Below are 19,429 nucleotides of genomic sequence, written 5' to 3'. Positions count from 1 at the left end.
ACTCTTAAATGCTCCGACCATATTTGCCTCTAGAGTGATCCAAGCAGTCATCATTCTCTGTATAATAAAATAAACTTGCCCTGCACATCTCCTTTTAACTCTGCCCATCTCACCTTAAGGTTATGCCTAAAGTCCACTTGTTGCCTTTCCCACCCTGGGTAAGAGGTTCTGACTGTCTCTCGTATCTCTGCCTCACGTTGTATCATAAACTTCTATCAGGTCTCCCCTCAGCCTCTGACGTCCAGAGAAAACAATCCAAGTTTGATTATGACATTGTCTTCATTTTGCGTTTCTCTTCATTTCTACTTCTCTCTGTCCTATTTGCTTTTTCTTCCTACTTCTTCCACTGAATGTCTTAATCTATTTTATTACCTTGGCGGTAGTTTGTCTTATGGATCCAGCCCCTTAAATGTAACAGCAAACACTTATTTTTAATGGCATTAATACACCATTTAAAGGCTTTCTGCAAATCCTGCATAATGATGTCAGGCAAGTCAAAATTGGAATTGCATCATCATCATTCACCTAAAAAGAAAAAAAAATAGACATTTTGGTATTTGGGTTAAAATATCAGATGAGAATGTGAGGGACACAGAACCTGTGTTTGCTAGCACATGGGAATTAGATTATTTTAAAATGTCATTTTGAAAGGGCAGATATACTGCAGGCTGATAGCTCCAAGATCTGGGAACACAGAATTGAGAGACTATTTGGTCTCATTACACTGCCATAAAATCGCATTAGGCTTGGCTAAAATTCACTATTTACAAGGGCCAGTCTGAAGAAGGGTCCCATCACAAAACATTGCTTTGTCCACGTTCTCCAGAGATGCTGCCTGACCCGCTGAGTTACTTCAGCGCTTTGGGCTGGCTTGGATAGAGTGGATGTGGAAAGGATGTTTCCACCGATGGGAAAGTCTAGGACTAGAGGGCACAGCCTCAGAATTAAAGGCTGTTCCTTTAGGAAGACGAGGAGCAATTTTGTTAGTCAGAGGGTGGTGAATCTGTGGAATTCTTTGCCACAGAAGGCTGTGGAGGCCATCAATGGATATTTTTAAGGCAGAGATAGATAGATTCTTGATTAGTATGAGTGTCAAGGGTTATGAAGAGAAGGCAGGAGAATGAGTTTAGGAGGGAGAGATAGATCAGCCATGATTGAATATTGGGGTCAAGACTTGATGGGCCAAATGGCCTAATTCTGCTAATGTCTCTTATGACCTCATGACCTTGTGTCTTTTTTTATAAACTAGTATCTACAGTTCATTGTGTCTACATTTCATAATTTACACATTTGATGCTAAAAGTGTTGAAAAACTGTCAAAATAAAACTCTGAGGGGAATAAAGCAATGTTTCAAATGAACAATACCATTTGAACTGTCAGCCGCTTAATGAATATCTGGTGTAAAACCAATATTTTATTCAACCACATTTAATGTGGATGAAGAAATGGACAAAAATTCAAAACTGTTGTTTAACATTTTGGAAAATTTGACCTGGGAGATTAAAAGTCAGAACCATAATCTGCCTACTCTTAGTTTTTTGTGTTAGAAAAATAGCGCGGAAACAGGCCCTTCGGCCCACCGAGACTACACCGACCAGTGATCCCCACACACTAACACTACCCCACACACATAGGGACAATTTTACATTGATACCAAGCCAATTAAACCTACTAACCTGTACGTCTTTGGAGTGTGGGAGGAAACTGAAGATCTCGGGGAAAACCCACGCAGGTCACGGGGAGAACGTACAAACTCGTTAGAGATAAGCACCTGTAGTCAGGGTCAAACCCGGTTCTCTGGCGCTGTAAGGTAGTAGTTCTACCGCTGCACCACCGTGCCACCCATTTTAAGTGTGATTCTGTCACTGATGGTTGAATCAAATGAGACCTGTCGGTATCACCAACTTGAATCATTTCCTACTGACAGGCATGTGGCTTGGTCCTGAGTTACCTGACGGAGAGCAAGAGGAACTACACCAACATTCTTTGGATGACTTTGCGAGACGAAGTGGTGCTGGAAGGGAACGGCCAAATGTACACTCCTCGGGAACCATCCTGCTTCGAGCGGCCAATCCATGTACCTACAGAGTCACCAGAGCAATTGGAGGTGAGTAATCTTTGCAAGGTTTGCTTGAAATTAACAACATCAAGCATTCAAAATTGGGAAAACATAGAACGGGTGATGGATGGTTGCCGTGGACTCGGTGGGCTAAAGGGTCCGTTTCCATCTGTATCTTTCAATGAAGCATCTGCAGATATGGTTGTTCCATCTATTATCTAAATAAATATTGTCTCCATGAAAACAGATGTGCAGATTTAATATAAAATATGAAAGCCAAGCACTTGCTTTATACAACACTTTTCTCAGCTTCAGGAGATTAAAAAAAAACGTAATAATCAGTAAATTGCTTTTGAAGTCACCATTGAAAAATAGTTACAAAATGAACTGAAGTTACTTTAGACAATAGACAATAGTCAATAGGTGCAGGAGTAGGCCATTCGGCCCTTCGACCCAGCAACGCCATTCAATGTAATCATGGCTGATCATCCCCAATCAGTACCCCATTTCTGCGTTCTCCCCATATCCCCTGACTCCACTATCTTTAAGAGCACTATCTAGCTCTCTCCTGAAAGCATCCAGAGAACCTGCCTCCACCGCGCTCTGAGGCAGAGAATTCCACAGACTCACCACTCTCTGTGAAAAAAATTGTTTTGTTGTCTCCATTCTAAATGGCTTACTCCTTATTCTTAATCTGTGGCCCCTGGTTCTGGACTCCCCCCAACATCGGGAACATGTTTTCTGCCTCTAGAGTGTCCAAGCCTATATGTTTCAATGAGTTCTCCACATCCTTCTAAACTCCAGAGTGTACAAGACCAGCTGCTCCATTCTCTCAGCATATGACAGTCCCGCCATCCCGGCAATTAACCTTGTAACCTTTCTGACACCTACTTCCACTACCAAGAAGGACAAGCCCAGAGGTGCATGTGAACACTGCCCCCAAAGAAAATAGAAACATAGAAAATAGGTGCAGGAGGAGGCCATTTGGCCCTTCGAGCCTGCACCCAACAGGATCGTTTCGCTGAACACCTTCGCTCAGTCTGCCTGTACCTACCTGATCTCCCGGTTGCTAAACACTTTAATTCCCCTTCCCATTCCCACACTGGCCTTTCTGTCCTAGGCCTCCTCCATTGTCAGAGTGAGGCTAAATGCAAATTGGAGGAACAGCATCTCATATTTCGCTTGGGCATCTTGCAGCCCAGTGGTATGAATATTAATTTCTCTAACTTCAAGTAACCCCGGCATTCCCTTTCCCTCTCCCTCTCCCACCCAAGTTGCACCAGCTTCTCGTTTTCCACCCAACAAACAGCTAACAATGGCCTGTTTCCTGTATCATTGTTACTTTTGTGCATCTTTCATTCATTGTTCTATATCTCTCTACATCATCATCTATATCTCTTGATTTCCTTTTCCCTGACTAGTCTGAAGAAGGGTCTCGACCCGAAACGTCACCCATTCCTTCTCTCCAGAGATGCTGCCTGTCCCGCTGAGTTACTCCAGCTTTTTGTGTCTATCTTGGGTTTATCGCCAAGTCGTACTCTGTCCTGACTTGGAAATATATTGCTGGTCTTTCTTCCTCACTGTATCTTACCCCCGGGACTCCCCGTCCACAAGCACTGCATCACACTGCCAACAGTGACTCGAGAGGTGAACTCACCACCACACCCACAGGGCAGTCCGGGACGGGTAGCAAACGTTTATCTTGCCAGCAATGTCCATGCTACAAAAAGTGAAAGAAGCCACTGATTTGTGTTTGGGATGAGCAGAAGCCATCGCAGTTTGTCTCTTTGATGGGGGGTAAAGCCAGCTTAAAGGTTCCCATCAAACGAAAAGCAGATGAATATAATTCTGGGGTTACACAAAAAAGCTGGAGAAACTCAGCGGGTGCAGCAGCATCTATGGAGCGAAGGAAATAGGCAACGTTTCGGGCCGAAACCCTTCTTCAGACTGATCGGGGGCGGGGGCGGGGACAAGAAAGGGAAAAGGAGGAGGAGCCCGAAGGCTGGGGGATGGGAGGAGACAGCAGGGGGGCTGAGGAAGGGGAGGAGACAGCAAGGACTAACAAAATTGGGAGAATTCGATGTTCATGCCCCCGGGATGCAGACTCCCCAAATGGAATATGAGGTGCTGTTCCTCCAATTTCCGGTGCTGCTCGCTGTGGCCATGGAGGAGACCCAGGACAGAGAGGTCGGAGGCGGAGTGGGAGGGGGAGTTGAAGTGCTGAGCCACCGGGAGGTCAGCTTGGTTATTGCGGACCGAGCGAGGTGTTCGGCAAAACGATCGCCCAACCTCCGCTTGGTCTCACCGATATAGATCTGCTGACATCTAGAGCAGCGGACGCAATAGATGAGGTTGGAAGAGATGCAGGTAAACCTCTGTCGCACCTGGAACGATTGCTTGGGTCCTTGAACGGAGTCGAGGGGGGAGGTAAAGGGACGGGTTTTGTTAATTGCACGGTTTTATTCTTCTCGAAGGAACTAGAGAGCAGCCTTAAAAATGAGATCCTGGCATCGCAGAAGTTGCTTGAAGTGCGCACTGGCCGGGAGAAGCAGATGAAACTGTTTAAAAGCTGCCTCACCATGCAGGAGATATTCAACCAGCTGAAAGGTTCCCATCCAGGCCTGGTTTACAGACGTATCCCCATCCTGGACTGCGGCGCTCCGAGAGAAACGGTAATTGTAACGGGATATTATAGTTGAGAGAGAACTACAGAAAGCGTCTCTTTGGTGGAGTAAAGCCAGAGGCGGTGGATGTTTGTTCTGATGCCACAGTGCCCTACATGGTGGCATTTTAACTCTCCCTCCCTGCAGTCTGAACCTACAGAGTTATTGCTTCATGTTGATGCCCAGCTTACCATTTAGCATCTAACTCTTATGTCTAGCTGTGGTGCAGCAGGTTGAGCTGCTGCCTCACAGCGCCAGAGATCCAGGCTCAATCCTGACCTTGGGTGCTGTCTGTGTGGAGTTTGCACGTTCTCCCTGTGGCCACGTGGGTTTCCGCTTGGCGCTCTGGTTTCCCCCCACATCCCAAAGACGTGCGGGTTTATAAGATAATTGACCTCTGTAAATTGTCCCTAGCGTGTAGGGTGTGGATGGGAAAATGGGAAAACCTGGAACCCAGAGCACCGGATCATCCAATGATTATACGTTGCGTACAGTAGGCAATATGTGTTGTGACGTTTGCCGTTTTAATCTATGACTTTACTGGAGAACAATTGGGAAAAATCCAGTTGTTCTCCTGGAACAGTAAAATATAGCGAGTGGCTATCTCAGCTTAGAACGGTAGAAGTCCAACTAACTGCCCAGTAGTATACATGTTATCACCCAGTAATTAGATAATCACCCAGTAATTAGACGTGGCCATGAACATCCTTGCCTTGCATCGTTTGTCCTTTACTCTGACTTCCACGTTGCCGTGGGGAACTGACCATTTTCGCCCTCTGCATCAATGATCCAACCAGTCAATGGATGCCTGTTTACACCCGGATAGGGGCAGTGGACTTGCCTTACATTTGTGTGTGGGTGTTTTGACGTGCATGTTTATTTCTGAAGCAGACACAAATGAAACAGTTTGGTCCTATTAGATCTTCAACATGTGAAATGGTTTTGGTTAAACCACTGCTGATCATAGTGATGCCACGTGCACCCATTTTTAATCATCTCAGGAGGCATTGAGGCTCAGCAGTTACTATTGCGCCCTCTAGCGATCTAGGTTCGATCTTGATATGAGGAGCTGTGTAGAGTTTCCACAGTCTCCATTTCCCTGGGTGCTCTGGTTTCCTCCCAAGTCAAGTCAAGTCAAGTCAAGTTTATTTGTCACATACACATACGAGATGTGCAGTGAAATGAAAGTGGCAATGCTCGCGGACTTTTGTGCAAAAGACAAACAACCAAACAAACTATAAACACAATCATAACACACATATTCTTTTACATAATAAATAATGGAAGGAAAAACGTTCAGTAGAGTTAGTCCCTGGTGAGATAGGCGTTTACAGTCCGAATGGCCTCTGGGAAGAAACTCCTTCTCAACCTCTCCGTTCTCACCGTATTGCAACGGAGGCGTTTGCCTGACCGTAGCAGCTGGAACAGTCCGTTGCAGGGGTGGAAGGGGTCTCTCATGATATTGTTGGCTCTGGAGTTGCACCTCCTGATGTATAGTTCCTGCAGGGGGGCAAGTGAAGTTCCCATAGTACGTTCAGCCGAACGTACTACTCTCTGCAGAGCCTTCATGTCCTTGGCAGAGCAATTCCCAAACCAGATGGTAATGTTCCCGGACAAGATACTTTCCACCGCCGCTGCGTAGAAGCACTGGAGGATCCTCGGAGACACTCTGAATTTCCTCAATTGCCCATAGCCCAGAGATATGCTTGGACAGTTAATTAACCGCTGTAAATGACACCCTAGTGTAGTAGATGAATGTGAGGTGTGGGGAAGTCAAACCAGGACAGGACCTTCACTGTAAATGGCAGGACTCTGGGCAGTGTTGCAGAGCAGATTGATGACATATAACAGGTACATCGTTCTTTGAAAGTGGCATTGAAGGTAGAAAGAGTGGTCATGAAGACCTTTGGTACATTGGCCTCCATCGTCAGGGTATTAAGTGTAGAGGTTGGGATGTTACAGCTGTACAAGGCGCTGGTGAGGCTACGGGTGGAGTATTGTGTTCAGTTTTGGACATCCCGCTATAGGAAAAATATTGTTAAGCTGCAGAGAATATCTACGAGGATGTTGCCAGGACTTGAGGGCCTGAGTTATAGGGAGAGGTTGGGCAGGCTAGGACTTTATTCTTTGGAGCGTAGCAGGATGAGAGGTGATCTTATAGAGGTGTATAAGATCAGGGTGGGAATAGATAGGTAGATCCAAATATTTTTTTTTACCCAGAGTTGGGGAATCAAGAACTGGAAGGCATTGGCTTAAGGTGAGAGTTCAAGTTCAAGTGAGTTTATTGTCATGTGTCCCTGTATAGGACAATGAGATTCTTGCTTTGCTTCAGCACACAGAAAATAGTAGGCATTTACTACAAAACAGATAAATGTGTCCATATACCATGATATAAATATATACACACATGAATAAATAAACTGATAAAGTGCAAATAGCAGAAAGTGGTTATTAATAATCAGAGTTTTGTCCGAGCCAGGTTTAATAGCCTAATGGCTGTGGGGAAGTAGCTATTCCTGAACCTGGTTGTTGCAGTCTTCAGGCTCCTGTACCTTCTACCTGACGGTAGCAGGGAGATGAGTGTGTGGCCAGGATGGTGTGGGTCTTTGATGATACTGCCAGCCTTTTTGAGGCAGCGACTGCGATAAATCCCCTCGATGGAAGGAAGGTCAGAGCCGATGATGGACTGGGCAAAGTTTACTACTTTTTGTCGTCTTTTCCTCTCCAGGGCGCTCAAGTTGCCAAACCAAGCCACGATGCAACCGGTCAGCATGCTCTCTACTGTGCACCTGTAGAAGTTAGAGAGAGTCCTCCTTGACAAACTGACTCTCCGTAATCTACTCAGGAAGTAGAGGCGCTGATGAGCTTTTTTGATAATTGCGTGGGGGACTATTTAATAGGAATTGAATGGGAAACCTTTCACACAGAGGACGGCGTGTATGTAGAATGTGCTGCTAGAGCACGTAGTTAAGATGGAAACTATAACAACATTTAAAGGACATGTGGACATGTACATGATAGGCAGGGAGGACGAGTGTAGATGGGGCACCTTAGTTGCTGGGGACAAGCTGGGTGGAAGAGCCTGTTTCTGTGCTGAATATCTCTATGACTAACAATCAAAAGAGAGATGATGAGCATGTATGAAGCAATACTTTGCAGAACTACAGGGAAATAAGCAAAGTTTGACCCATGGGGTCCTTCTCTGTCTTTAAGTAACCACATTGCATAGATACTATCAGAAGAGATACTTGTTCTATCAGAAGAGATAACACACCTTTCAAGACACTAGAACACAACAAATATTTTACAACCAATCAAGTAAAATGTAATCACTGGTCTAATGTGGGAATGGATCCCTTGGAGTATTTGGATTGTTCATCCAGAGAGAGCCAACCTTCACAAATACACCCCCCCAAACATTACAAAACACATTTTACACCTCCTCCAACCTCATCTATTGCACCCGCTGCTCTAGATGTCAGCTGATCTACATCGGTGAGACCAAGCGTAGGCTTGGTGATCGCTTCGCCGAACACCTCCGCTTGGCTCGCAATAACCAACCTGATCTCCCGGTGGCTCAGCACTTCAACTCCCCCTCCCATTCCGAATCTGACCTTTCTGTCCTGGGCCTCCTCCATGGCCAGAGTGAGGACCACTGGAAATTGGAGGAGCAGCACCTCATATTTCGCTTGGGCAGTTTATACCCCAGCGGCATGAACATTGACTTCTCCAATTTCAGTTAGTCCTCACTGTCTCCTCCCCTTCTCAGTTCTCCCTCAGCCCCCTGGCTCCTCGTCTTCCTTTCTTCTTCCATTCCCCCTCACCCCACATCAGTCTGAAGAAGGGTTTCGGTCTGAAATGTTGCCTATTTCCATCGCTCCATAGATGCTGCCGCACCTGCAGAGTTTCTCCAGCATTTTTGTCTACCGATTTTCCAGCATTTGCAGTTCCTTCTTAAACACTTTAAATCAAGCCTATTTGTTTAGTTTAGTGTAGAGACACAGCGCGGAAACAGGCCCTTCAGCCCACTGAGTCCGCACTTTCCAGCGATCCCAGCACATTAACATTATCTACACACACTCGCGACAATTTACAATTTTACCAAGCCAATTAGCCTAAAAACCTGTACGCCTTTGGAGAGTGGGAGGAAACCGGAGAAAACGTCACAGGGGGAATGTGCAAACTCTGTCCCAACATCACCCCGTAGTCAGGACTGAACCCGGGCCTCTGGCGCTGTAAGGCAGCAACTCTACCGCTGCGCCACCATTTGTATTCAAGCAAGTAGGTAATCACCAACTGTAGGCAAGCAAATCTCACCCCGCTGGCAATTGTTTTTATTCTATTCACTGGCTATGCTTGAACTGTTGTGAAGGAGAGATCTCGCTGGCATTTTGGAAGCGTGACACGTTTGCCCTTTTGCTCGGCCAAGCCAGAATGACTAATGACTACAAACTTGCAATATCACCAGGTGACATTCACCAGGTGTGAATACCTGAGAACGAAAACCAACTGCAGCTCTCAGAGTAAATCTGTTCCAATTATTTCACAGCTGCAGTTACCCAACCAACCCTACAATTTCCCTTCCTTTAACTCTGTGTGTTCCATTTCCGGATCTAATTTGACATTTCCTATCCCCCACTTCATCTTGTTTACAATGCTAAGTGCACACGGACCATCCTTATCTAAGTGACAATCTTCACAGGGATATGCAGGTTATTGAAGAAATGAGGAACTGCAGAAGATGTTTTGCAAGGGAAGATTTCAATGTTGGAATAGCTCAGCAGGTCAGGCAGCATCTGAAAATAAAATGGATAGGTGCCGTTTTGGGCCGATTCTCCTCTTCAGTCCGAAGAAGGATATTGACCCAAAACTTCACCTATCTATGTCCTCCTCAAATGCTGCCTGACCCGCTGAGCGACTCCAGCACAGTTTTTTCAGCAGATTATTAAACTTGGCTTCACCCCTGAATCCTCCTGCACACCACAAAATGGCCAAATGTTGGACACAGCATGACATTTCAATGCAAGAAAGGATAATAATTGACAGAAGCTTTTGTACGATAAACGTTGAGAACTTCTGTCTGGATTCATATGATGTTTCTCATTAATCACGGAATTTTTGATTTCTCACAAGGACTTTGATAAGTTGATGGAAGCCGTAAAAATGGTTTTGACAGAGGATTCATGTTCAGCGGTTGTCATTAACTGCCACAGTGGAAAAGGAAGGACCACAACGGCCATGGTGATCGCTGTGCTCATTTTCTGGCACATCAAGGTTGGTGATTGTACACTGGTCACCAGGTTATTGATGACTGTGTGATGTGAAAGTGGGAGAAGTTAGAACTAGTGTGAACTGGTGATCAATGGCGGGCATGGACGCGGTGGACTGAAGGGCCCTGATACCATCCTGCATCAATCGATCAATAACAGCACTCTTTTGTTTTTAAAAATCCAAAATTCTGGAACGAACTATTTGAAAAGTAGATAGATCATTTTTGAATGAGGTAACAGAATTAAATATGTTTAAAGGAAATAATTAATTAGGGCTCGGAAAAAAGCTTATACTTAAATTTTATGATACCAACAGCTGATTTCAAACTCGAAACATTACACTTAGAGCTAGCTCCAGAGTCAGAGATCATCCAAACTGGCCTGCATTTATGATTACAACTCTGTGACCACCGGACCTGTGGTATAAAATAAAATTTTTGTGAATCCTTTTTTCCACGATTGATTTTCCTTTCTTCTTTTTTTATCCATCGCTAGGGTCTTATTTCCTGAGACTCTCTCTAATCCTTCCCTAACGTAACTTCTTCAGCAATGCACCTTCACGATTCGCTTACTTTCCACTTTTATTTCTATTCTTTTTTAAATCAAGAAACGAGTTAATGCAGATATATGCGATGTATATGGATTTACTGGACTGCAACATCACAGCTCTAAAGACAGATTGCAGTGGCCTGGACAACATCCCCTACCCCCCCCCCCCTCCCCCGTGCCTTTAGCCATGATGTCCTGCCATCGCCAGTTTCCTGGTATCTACCGAACGTTGTTTTGTATGTTGTGTTCTGCCTTTTGCCGTGAGACGTGGGTTGGGTCTGCAGGCAAATGTTGAGATCCCCAGGGCCGGCATCACTCTGCTGACCTGGTGACTCTGCCCTGCTGCACATAACCCAGGGCAGAGCAGTCTGACCTGTTGCCTGTCAGCTGTGATTGTGTGAGTAGGATGTTATCAGGTAATTGACTCACTAGTCTGTAGAACAGCTCTTTCAATCTGGACGCCAGTCCCCAGACGTTTGTGAGGAGGGACTTTAAGTGACTTTGCTCTGCCTGAACATTTGGCATCTGGTCTGTCCATTTGCTTTTTGCTTTTTTCTATTTTAATATCGTGGTTTAATGCAACCTGGCGCTTGCCAGACCTATTCAGAAGAGGAAAAAAAAATATCTGAAGAAGGGTCCCGACCTGAAACATCACCTATCCATGTTCTCCAGGGATGCTGATTTTACCTGCTGAGTTACTCAAGCACTTTTTTTTGTAAACGGGCACCTGCGATTCCTTGTTTCTCTTTTCACAAGAGTTAAGTTTTGACCGTGTTGTCTGCAGTAAGGCCGTTACAAGTGACTCGCCTTCTCTCTCCAAGGCGTTCCCAGCATATACAAGGCACATCAAAAGTTGATGCAATATTTTCCATTTTTCCAAGAAATTCAACACCAGCCGGGACAAAGACGGTCTTCACTGCATCCGTCCACCATGGCTCCTACAACTCCTGATTCTGTAACCTCCATAACCAGAGAATTCAAGACAGCAGCCACTGGGGGACACCACTTGCAGTCCGCTCCATGTTGCAGGCCACCCTCATTTGGAAATGTATCACCATTCATTCCTTGCCAGTGGGTCCCATTCCTGGCGTTCCTACCCGACAGCACTGTGCAAATACCTTTGCTAATGCTGGAATTTATTGGGAACATCCTGGGAATGAATATAAAAAGGGAAAGGCAGCTCTTGGGATTGCTGTCTAATGGAACATGCCATGTCTAGACAGTGGGTGAAGGCTGGGGTTGGTGTGTGCAGCTGTCTTTGATCAAATACCTGGATAACCAAAGAAAAATGTTTCCCTTGTGAGCCAAGGGGGGGAAATAGCATTCTGAAATTGCACGCCAACTTGACTGTACTTGAAGCTCTACAACCTTGGGTTCTGTGGGCTGGGATGTTTTAAGGACATTGCTCCCTTACACACTTTTCCATTGTTCAACACTGATTTAAGCAGCAAACTAACCACCTGCTCATGCTGTTTCCTGTTCTTATTTCAGGGTATTCCCGAACACAACGAGGATGAACTTGTGAGTGTACCCGATGCCAAATACACAAAGGGAGAATTTGAGGTTTGTGGAAAATCACCTCGTCAGCTAGACATGATCTCAGAGATCACTCGAAGCTCTGTGCACAGATACTATTCACAAACTTACCGTCCATAATATTCACAATGTCTACCACTGTATTTCCTAAGTAGGCACAAAATGCTGGAGTAACTCAGCGGGACAGGCAGCATCTCTGGGGAGAAGGAATGGGTGATGTTTCAGGTCGAGACCCTTCTCCAGAGATGCTGCCTGTCCCGCTGATTTACTCCAGTATTATGTGTCTATCTTCGATTTAAACCAACATCTGCAGTTCCTTCCCACGCCACTGAATTTCCTTATGTTCTTCCAATCTCCCTTCTGTGGAAGACTATAATGAATGAATGAATATGTTTATTGGCCAAGTATTCACATACAAGGAATTTGCCTTGGTGCTCCACCCGCGTGACAACATGAAATACAGTGACAGTTAGGAATGACACATAAAACATTAAACATTAATAATAAAACATTATCGATTAAACATGTGAATTAAATAAAATACCAGAGCAAAAGGAGGCTACAGATTTTTGATTATTGAGTACATGATCACAATGAATGGCGGCGCTGGCTCGAAGGGCCGAATGGCCTCCTCCTGCAGCTATTTTCTAGGTTTCTATGTTTCTATGAGTAGAGCTACTACTCCTGGAAAAAAGCTGTCTTTATGTCTGGCTGTGGCAGCTTTGACAGTCCGGAGTCGCCTTCCAGAGGGAAATGATTCAAAGAGTTTGTGGCCAGGGTGAGAAAGGTCAGAGATGATCTTACCTGCTCGCTTCCTGGCCCTTGCAGTGTACAGTTCGTCAATGGAGGGAAGGTTGCAGCCAATAACCTTCTCAGCTGATCGGACGATTCGCTGCGGACTACAGAAGTGGTAGTTACGACTTAAAAAATAAGTTGTCACCCATTTAACAAAGAGATGAGGTCATTTCTTTTCTCAGATATCAGGAGTCTTTGTAATTCTCCCCAACAACAATGGGCAAATGCATGGCAGATGCAGTATAATGTGGATAAATGTGAGGTTATGCACTTTGGTGGTAAGAACAGGAGCAGCTTTCAGTTTCAGGCTATTATCTGAATGGTGGCCGATTAGGAAAAGGGGAGATGCAACGAGACCTGGGTGTCATGGTACACCAATCATTGAAAGTAGGCATGCAGGTGCAGCAGGCAGTGAAGAAAGCAATGGTATGTTGGCATTCATAGCAAAATGATTTGAGTATAGGAGCAGGGAGGTTCTACTGCAGTTGTACAGGGCCTTGGTGAGACCACACCTGGGTATTGCGTATAGTTTTGGTCTCCTAATCTGAGGAAAGACATTCTTGCCATAGAGGGAGTACAGAGAAGGCTCACCAGACTGATTCCTGGGATGGCAGGACTTTCATATGAAGAAAGACTGGATAGACTCGGCTTGTACTCGCTAGAATTTAGAAGATTGAGGGGGATCTTATAGAAACTTACAAAATTCTTAAGGGGTTGGGCAGGCTAGATGCAGGAAGATTGTTCCTGATGTTCGGGAAGTCCAGAACAAGGGGTCACAGTTTAAGGATAAGGGGGAAGTCTTTTAGGACCGAGATGAGAAAAAATTTTTCACACAGAGAGTGGTGAGTCTGTGGAATTCTCTGCCACAGAAAGTAGTTGAGGCAAGTTCATTGGCTATATTTAAGAGGGAGTTAGATGTGGCCCTTGTGGCTAAAAGGATCAGGGGGTATAGAGAGAAGGCAGGTACAGGATACTGAGTTGGATGATCAGCCATGATCATATTGAATGGCGGTGCAGGCTCGAAGGGCCGAATGGCCTACTCCTGAACCTATTTTCTATGTTTCTACTCCAAAGATTACAGGTTTGTAAATTAATTGGCATTGGTATAAATGTAGTCCCTAGTGTGTGTAGGATAGTGTTAATATGCGGGGATCTCTGGTCAGCGCGGACTCGATGGGCCGAAGGGCCTGTTTCCGCGCCGTATCTCCAAACTAAATCAGATATGCAGATTTTAACGTTAATTTTGAACCTCTGCTTACACAGGTTGTGATGCAAATTGTTCGACTCCTACCCGACGGGCATAAGATGAAGCGGGAAGTGGACCTGGCGCTGGATGCTGTGAGCGAGACCATGACCCCCATGCATTACCACCTGAGAGAGATCATCATCTGCACTTACAGGCAGGTGGGTCACCGTCCCTGCAGCCAGGTGAACCGCCTGGTGATCGGAGAAATCTGATCTTGGGTGGGATGAGAACATCTATTGCAAGTACATGTGGTTGAGCAGTGGCCGACGGCTCAATCGGTGTGTTCCCTGGAACCAGTGTTAGATGGGGCAACACTGAGTAGGGTCGTTGCAGCAAAGGGTGAAGTCTCCCTCCATAGACGCTGCCACGGCCTGGCCCAGTTCCTGCAGGTGTGCTGCAAATGGCAAGTCAAATTTCACTACTCCAATTGGTGTATGTGATAATAAATGTCTTGTCCACTTAATGTTTTGCTCAACATTCCAGCATCTTGTGTCTTAATTGCAGCATTATTTGTGAAGGACTCTGTGGCTGACAGAAGGGGGAACATGATGGGCCAATGATTTGTTTTCGCTCTGCAGTTGTCAAGGGCCGAGTTATGTTTGAGAGATCGATTTTTAGGGGCCAGTGTATAAAACCTGCGCTGTGTGTGTGAATTTCTCGGCAAGTGTTGTTACTGGATATCGCCGTTAGGTGGTGCACTCGCTCTGTTTTGTAGACCAGCTGCCCGTGTCTGTACATTCTTGTGATCTGTGCATTCTTGCTTTTACCTGGTTATTTATTCCCTGCCCCAGCAAAAGACAAAGCTGCACTTGTTTCTTTCCAAAACATAATTGTCAAAAAGATTACGGCTTTGCGACTAAATATTTGCATCCCGTTTGGAGAGTTGGTGTGTTTGTCGCATGCAGAAAGTAACTTGAAAGGTGAGCTGGGGAACGAGTACTGAAACGGCAGACACAAGTCGGGGGAGCGATCAGCGTGATTGAATACAGAAGGTGAATGGGTCTGTGGGGTAGGAACACAGAGGGAGAGGTGGAATGGTTGTAAGAGTGGAACTGTGGAATTATTTGCCACAGAAGGCTGGGGATGCCAAGTCAGTGGATATTTTTTAAGGCGGAGATGGATAGATTCTTTTTTTTTATTTTTTTTTAAATTTTATTTTTATTAGAAGTACGGTAAATTACAATACTACACAACACATATATCTTAATACATTTTTTGTACCGCTTCATTTTTTTTGAGCTTTAAGAAAAAGATAGAAGTAAGGCAAGTAAAGAAAGTGCGCAAGAGTCGTGAAGTGCAAGAGTGTTGAGAAAAGAAAGCCCTTAGTAAAGTGAGAAAATAGATCCTAGAAAAGAAAGAAAAAGAAAATAGGAACAATCGCTCTATTATAACATTAAACTCCGCAGAAAGGGGACTACCAACCAAGTCTGTTTTTGTTGTTTTACCTCCCGTTACCAGGTCCTGATACCATTTATTTATTTATTTATTTAAATTACTATTGCACCTCATACTTGTAATAGGTCCAGAAACATAGACCACGTCTTGAGATGGATAGATTCTTGATTAGTACAGGTATGTGTCAGAGGTTATGGGAGAAGGCAGGAGAGTGTGGTTAAGAGGGAGAGATAGATCAGCCAGGATTGAATGGCGGAGTAGACCTGATGGGCCGAATGGCCTAATTCTACTCCTATTTCTTATGACCTTAGAGGGCTTGCTTTAACCCTGACCTCCAGTGCTGTCTGTGTAGAGTTTGCATGTCGTCCTTATAGCGACTTGCGTGCGCTCCATATTCCTCCTCCTTGCCAAACACATGCAAGTTGCAAAGATAGTGACTGTCCCGCGGAATGTGGTGAGAGTTGGTCGTACAAGATAAACACGAGAGTTAAGGAAGACTCGAGTGAGTATTTCATTGTCACATGTACTGCATTGGAACAATGGCATTCGTACTCCCAGCAGCGGCACAACAGGTCTGTACAGTAGTAGTCATTATTCACGGGAATATGGTGCAAAGAACACAATAAAGCCAAACGTTCCTAGTAAACCCAGGCAGTTCGGAGTTTAGTTGGAGTTTGTAGTGTTCAATTGGCTGATGGTTGTTGGGAAGAAGCCGTTCCTGAAACTGAACGTTAGAATTTTCAAAGTCCTATACCACCTCCTTGACAGCAGAAATGCAATGAGAATGTGGTGTGGTGGTGTGGGTCCTTGAAGATGCTGACTGCCTGTTTGAGACATCGCCTCTTATTGATTCCACCAATGATGGGGAAATCAGTATCCGTGATGGAACGGGCAGTGTTCACTACTTTGTGTCATCTCCTTTGTTCCTGGGCATTCGAGTTGCCAATCCTAGCCGTGATGCAAAATGGAATAGTGTAGGATTGAAGGGCAACACATACTCGATGGGCAGAAGGGCCTGTTTACTTGGGGTCTAGAACGAAGAGTGATTAGGTATGTTAATGGGCACAGAGACCAAGAGCAAAGCAAGCTTTTCATGAATCTGAATTCCTTCCCAATTGTCTATAGATTTCAATAACCAGATTTGTGAGTGTGCATATGACCCGCCATTTCAGTTTAGTTTATTGTCATGAGGTACAGTGAAAAGCTTTTGTTGCGTGCTAACCAGTCAGCGGGAAGACAATACATGGTTGCCATCGAGCCATTTGCAGTGTGTAGATACATGATAAGGGAACAACGTTTAGTGCAAGGTAAAGCCAGTGAAGTCCAATTAAAGATAGTCCGAGGGTCACCAATGAGGTAGATGGTAGTACAGCACTGCTCTCTAGTTGTGGTAGGATGATTCGCATGATACATATGGTGCAAGGAGCAGAGAGGGAAAAGTACTAATGAGAATTTTAAGTTGCGAAGATGGCAAACTGTGCTGGGCAAATAAAGCAAGAGTTGAAGCAGCAGTTGGAGCTGTTTTAACAGAAGCATGTTTTCTTAGACCGGCTGCAATACAGTCATTAAACTCCCTTTGACTAGTAATTGCCCCCATCTTTGTTTATTCAAGTGCTATCTGCACATCTGTGTCCCTGGAAATGATCCCAAGGGGTGAAGATGAACTCCAAATTTGCCACGGGCTACTTTTACTGGCTTTCTGATGTTTGGTTGGGCTGCAGACTGCTTGCACTGTTGGGTGGGGGGTGAAGTTACACAGTCCACATGCTGTGAACAAAAATATTGATCGTGCCATGTACATTTGATGGAGTTGAATGCATCCATTGGCATGTCAGAGCCGATGAAGAAGGGCAATTGTTATTGTTCTGGACCGTATCTTATAACAGACCCGACACCGGTTCTGAGCCAGGAAGTGGAGGCCTGAGCATGGTGACGCAGCAGTAGTGTTGCTACCTTACAGCGCCGAAGACCTGGGTTCGATTCCGACCACGGGTGCTATCTGTATGGAGAATGTACGTTCTCCCTGTGACCACGTGTGTTTTCTCTGAGATCTTCGGTTTCCTCCCACACTCTAAAGACGTACAGGTTTGTAGGCTAATTGGCTTTGTATGAATGTAAATTGTCTCTAGTGTGTGTTGGAGAGTGTTAATGTGTGGGGACTTCTGGTCAATGTGGGTCGAGGGGCCTGTTTCTATGCTGTATCTCTAAACTAAATTAAACTACAGCCTGGAGTTCATCATGAAATTAAAGGAAAGATAAGTTTACATTGAAGATAGACACACGAAGCTCGAGGAACTCAGCGGAACAGGCAGCATCTCTGGAGAGAAGGAATGGGTGACGTTTTGGGTCGAGATTTCTTCAGTGACATTGGTCAGGGTGAAGAGGAGTTTGAAGATGATGCCAGATGTGGAATGTCTAAACTAAGAGGGAAGATATGATAGATTGAGGCTATTTATTTAAAACAAATTGGAACAGAATTGCTTGTGGGGAAACTTACTGGATCTGTATTAATTGAAGTGTATTTCTAAAGCAAAACTGGACGAACCTATTCTGCATGGTGTAGATATTTAAAGCCCAGAACCATTAATTTAAAACTAAGGAGCAGAGAGATGAGAACTGTTTTCACCCAGAGAATGCTAGGTCAGTGGTGGAAGCAGAAACCCTGGGCATGATCAAACAGCATTCAATTTCCTTTGCCCCATAGATGCTGCTGCACCCGCTGAGTTTCTCCAGCATTTTTGTGTACCTTCGATTTTCCAGCATCTGCAGTTCCTTCTTAAGCATTCAATTGTGTGCTTGAAGGGTTCTGTCCTGCAGGGGTATGCACCCAGTCAGGAAGGTGGGATTAGGTAATATCTTTTTTTTCTACTAACAGAACACGATGGGCCATTTGGCCACTTCAGATTTTCTCTGTCAGTTTCTTCCATGAAGCTGCATTTACCAGTGAGCGTCAGGGCCTGTGAGTTGGATGACACCTGGTTTGGCTGTTACGAGCGTACAGCATGGAAGCAGGCCCTTCGGCCCAACTTGCCCATGCTGACCTAGATGCCCCATTCACACTAGTCTCACCTGTCTACATTTGACTACTATCAGTATATCTGTCCAAATGTCTTTTGGACTTTTCACTTTTTGACATGATGGCAAATCATCTCCTTCTTATCGAGTCCACACACACAAGATTAGAGGTTGTTCAGCCAGAGATGAACACACGTCTCGGCATCTACATACAATGGTGTCTGTCTTGGACTTCTTGTGCTTGGTGGTGGAAAGATTGGTGGAAACGGGGATGCAAAGTGAACGCTCTTTCCTTGACCCCATGGCAAATCATGAACTACAGGCAGTAAATTATACATTACATTTCCTTCCCCCTCACTTAAAGTTGGTATTCAGTATTGAACACAGTGCAAATAAGTTGAGACACAGAGACCAATAGAAATAAAATAGCTGTAAGATTTATTTTATTTGCTGTTATGAGGCAATTTGGTGTATTGTTTTAAACTTGCGCTTGGATTCCTTTCATGTTAACCTTTCTGTAATAATGAAGTGGTTCCTGGAATTCCAAAATTGCCGTTCAAATTTGACCACACACCTAAAAGAACAAAGGCTTTTCATTACATCATGTTTTCTGCATCCTTGGTCATTATAAAAGACTTCGCAGCTCATGAGTCACTTCTGAGTTGTGGTCAATGCCCAATATGAAGATTTAGTAACATGGTTCATTTGTAATGTTTCTCTAATGGAGTGAAACGTCCTTGGAGCTTTACAGAACACAATCAGTCTTGCTATGTACAAGAGGTGGACACGAGCCTGGACTGAAAGGTAGACTTGAGAGAAAGGTAGAGAGAGTGAACATAAGCCCTGGGCTTGCTCCGCCATTTAGTTGATCTTTAAAAAAAATATATTACAATGATACTT

The 19,429-nt window shown here is 44.8% G+C and overlaps 1 protein-coding gene across 3 annotated transcripts in view; it reads left to right on the top strand.

Annotated features, from left to right (window-relative positions):
* The window catches only part of LOC129713010 (paladin-like), a 162,411-nt gene that overhangs the window by 73,038 nt on the left and 69,944 nt on the right, over positions 1–19,429 (top strand). For all 3 annotated transcript variants that reach the window (XM_055661856.1, XM_055661855.1, XM_055661854.1), the window contains exons 14-18: positions 1,929–2,108; positions 4,535–4,732; positions 9,857–9,997; positions 12,034–12,105; positions 14,137–14,277. In XM_055661856.1, the coding sequence (XP_055517831.1) occupies positions 1,929–2,108; positions 4,535–4,732; positions 9,857–9,997; positions 12,034–12,105; positions 14,137–14,277 (732 nt within the window). The remainder of the gene's footprint in view (positions 1–1,928; positions 2,109–4,534; positions 4,733–9,856; positions 9,998–12,033; positions 12,106–14,136; positions 14,278–19,429) is intronic.

This window comes from Leucoraja erinacea, chromosome 34 (genome assembly GCF_028641065.1).
Source record: "Leucoraja erinacea ecotype New England chromosome 34, Leri_hhj_1, whole genome shotgun sequence".
Classification (NCBI taxonomy): domain Eukaryota; kingdom Metazoa; phylum Chordata; class Chondrichthyes; order Rajiformes; family Rajidae; genus Leucoraja; species Leucoraja erinaceus.
This window is presented reverse-complemented; position numbering and strand designations above follow the sequence as displayed.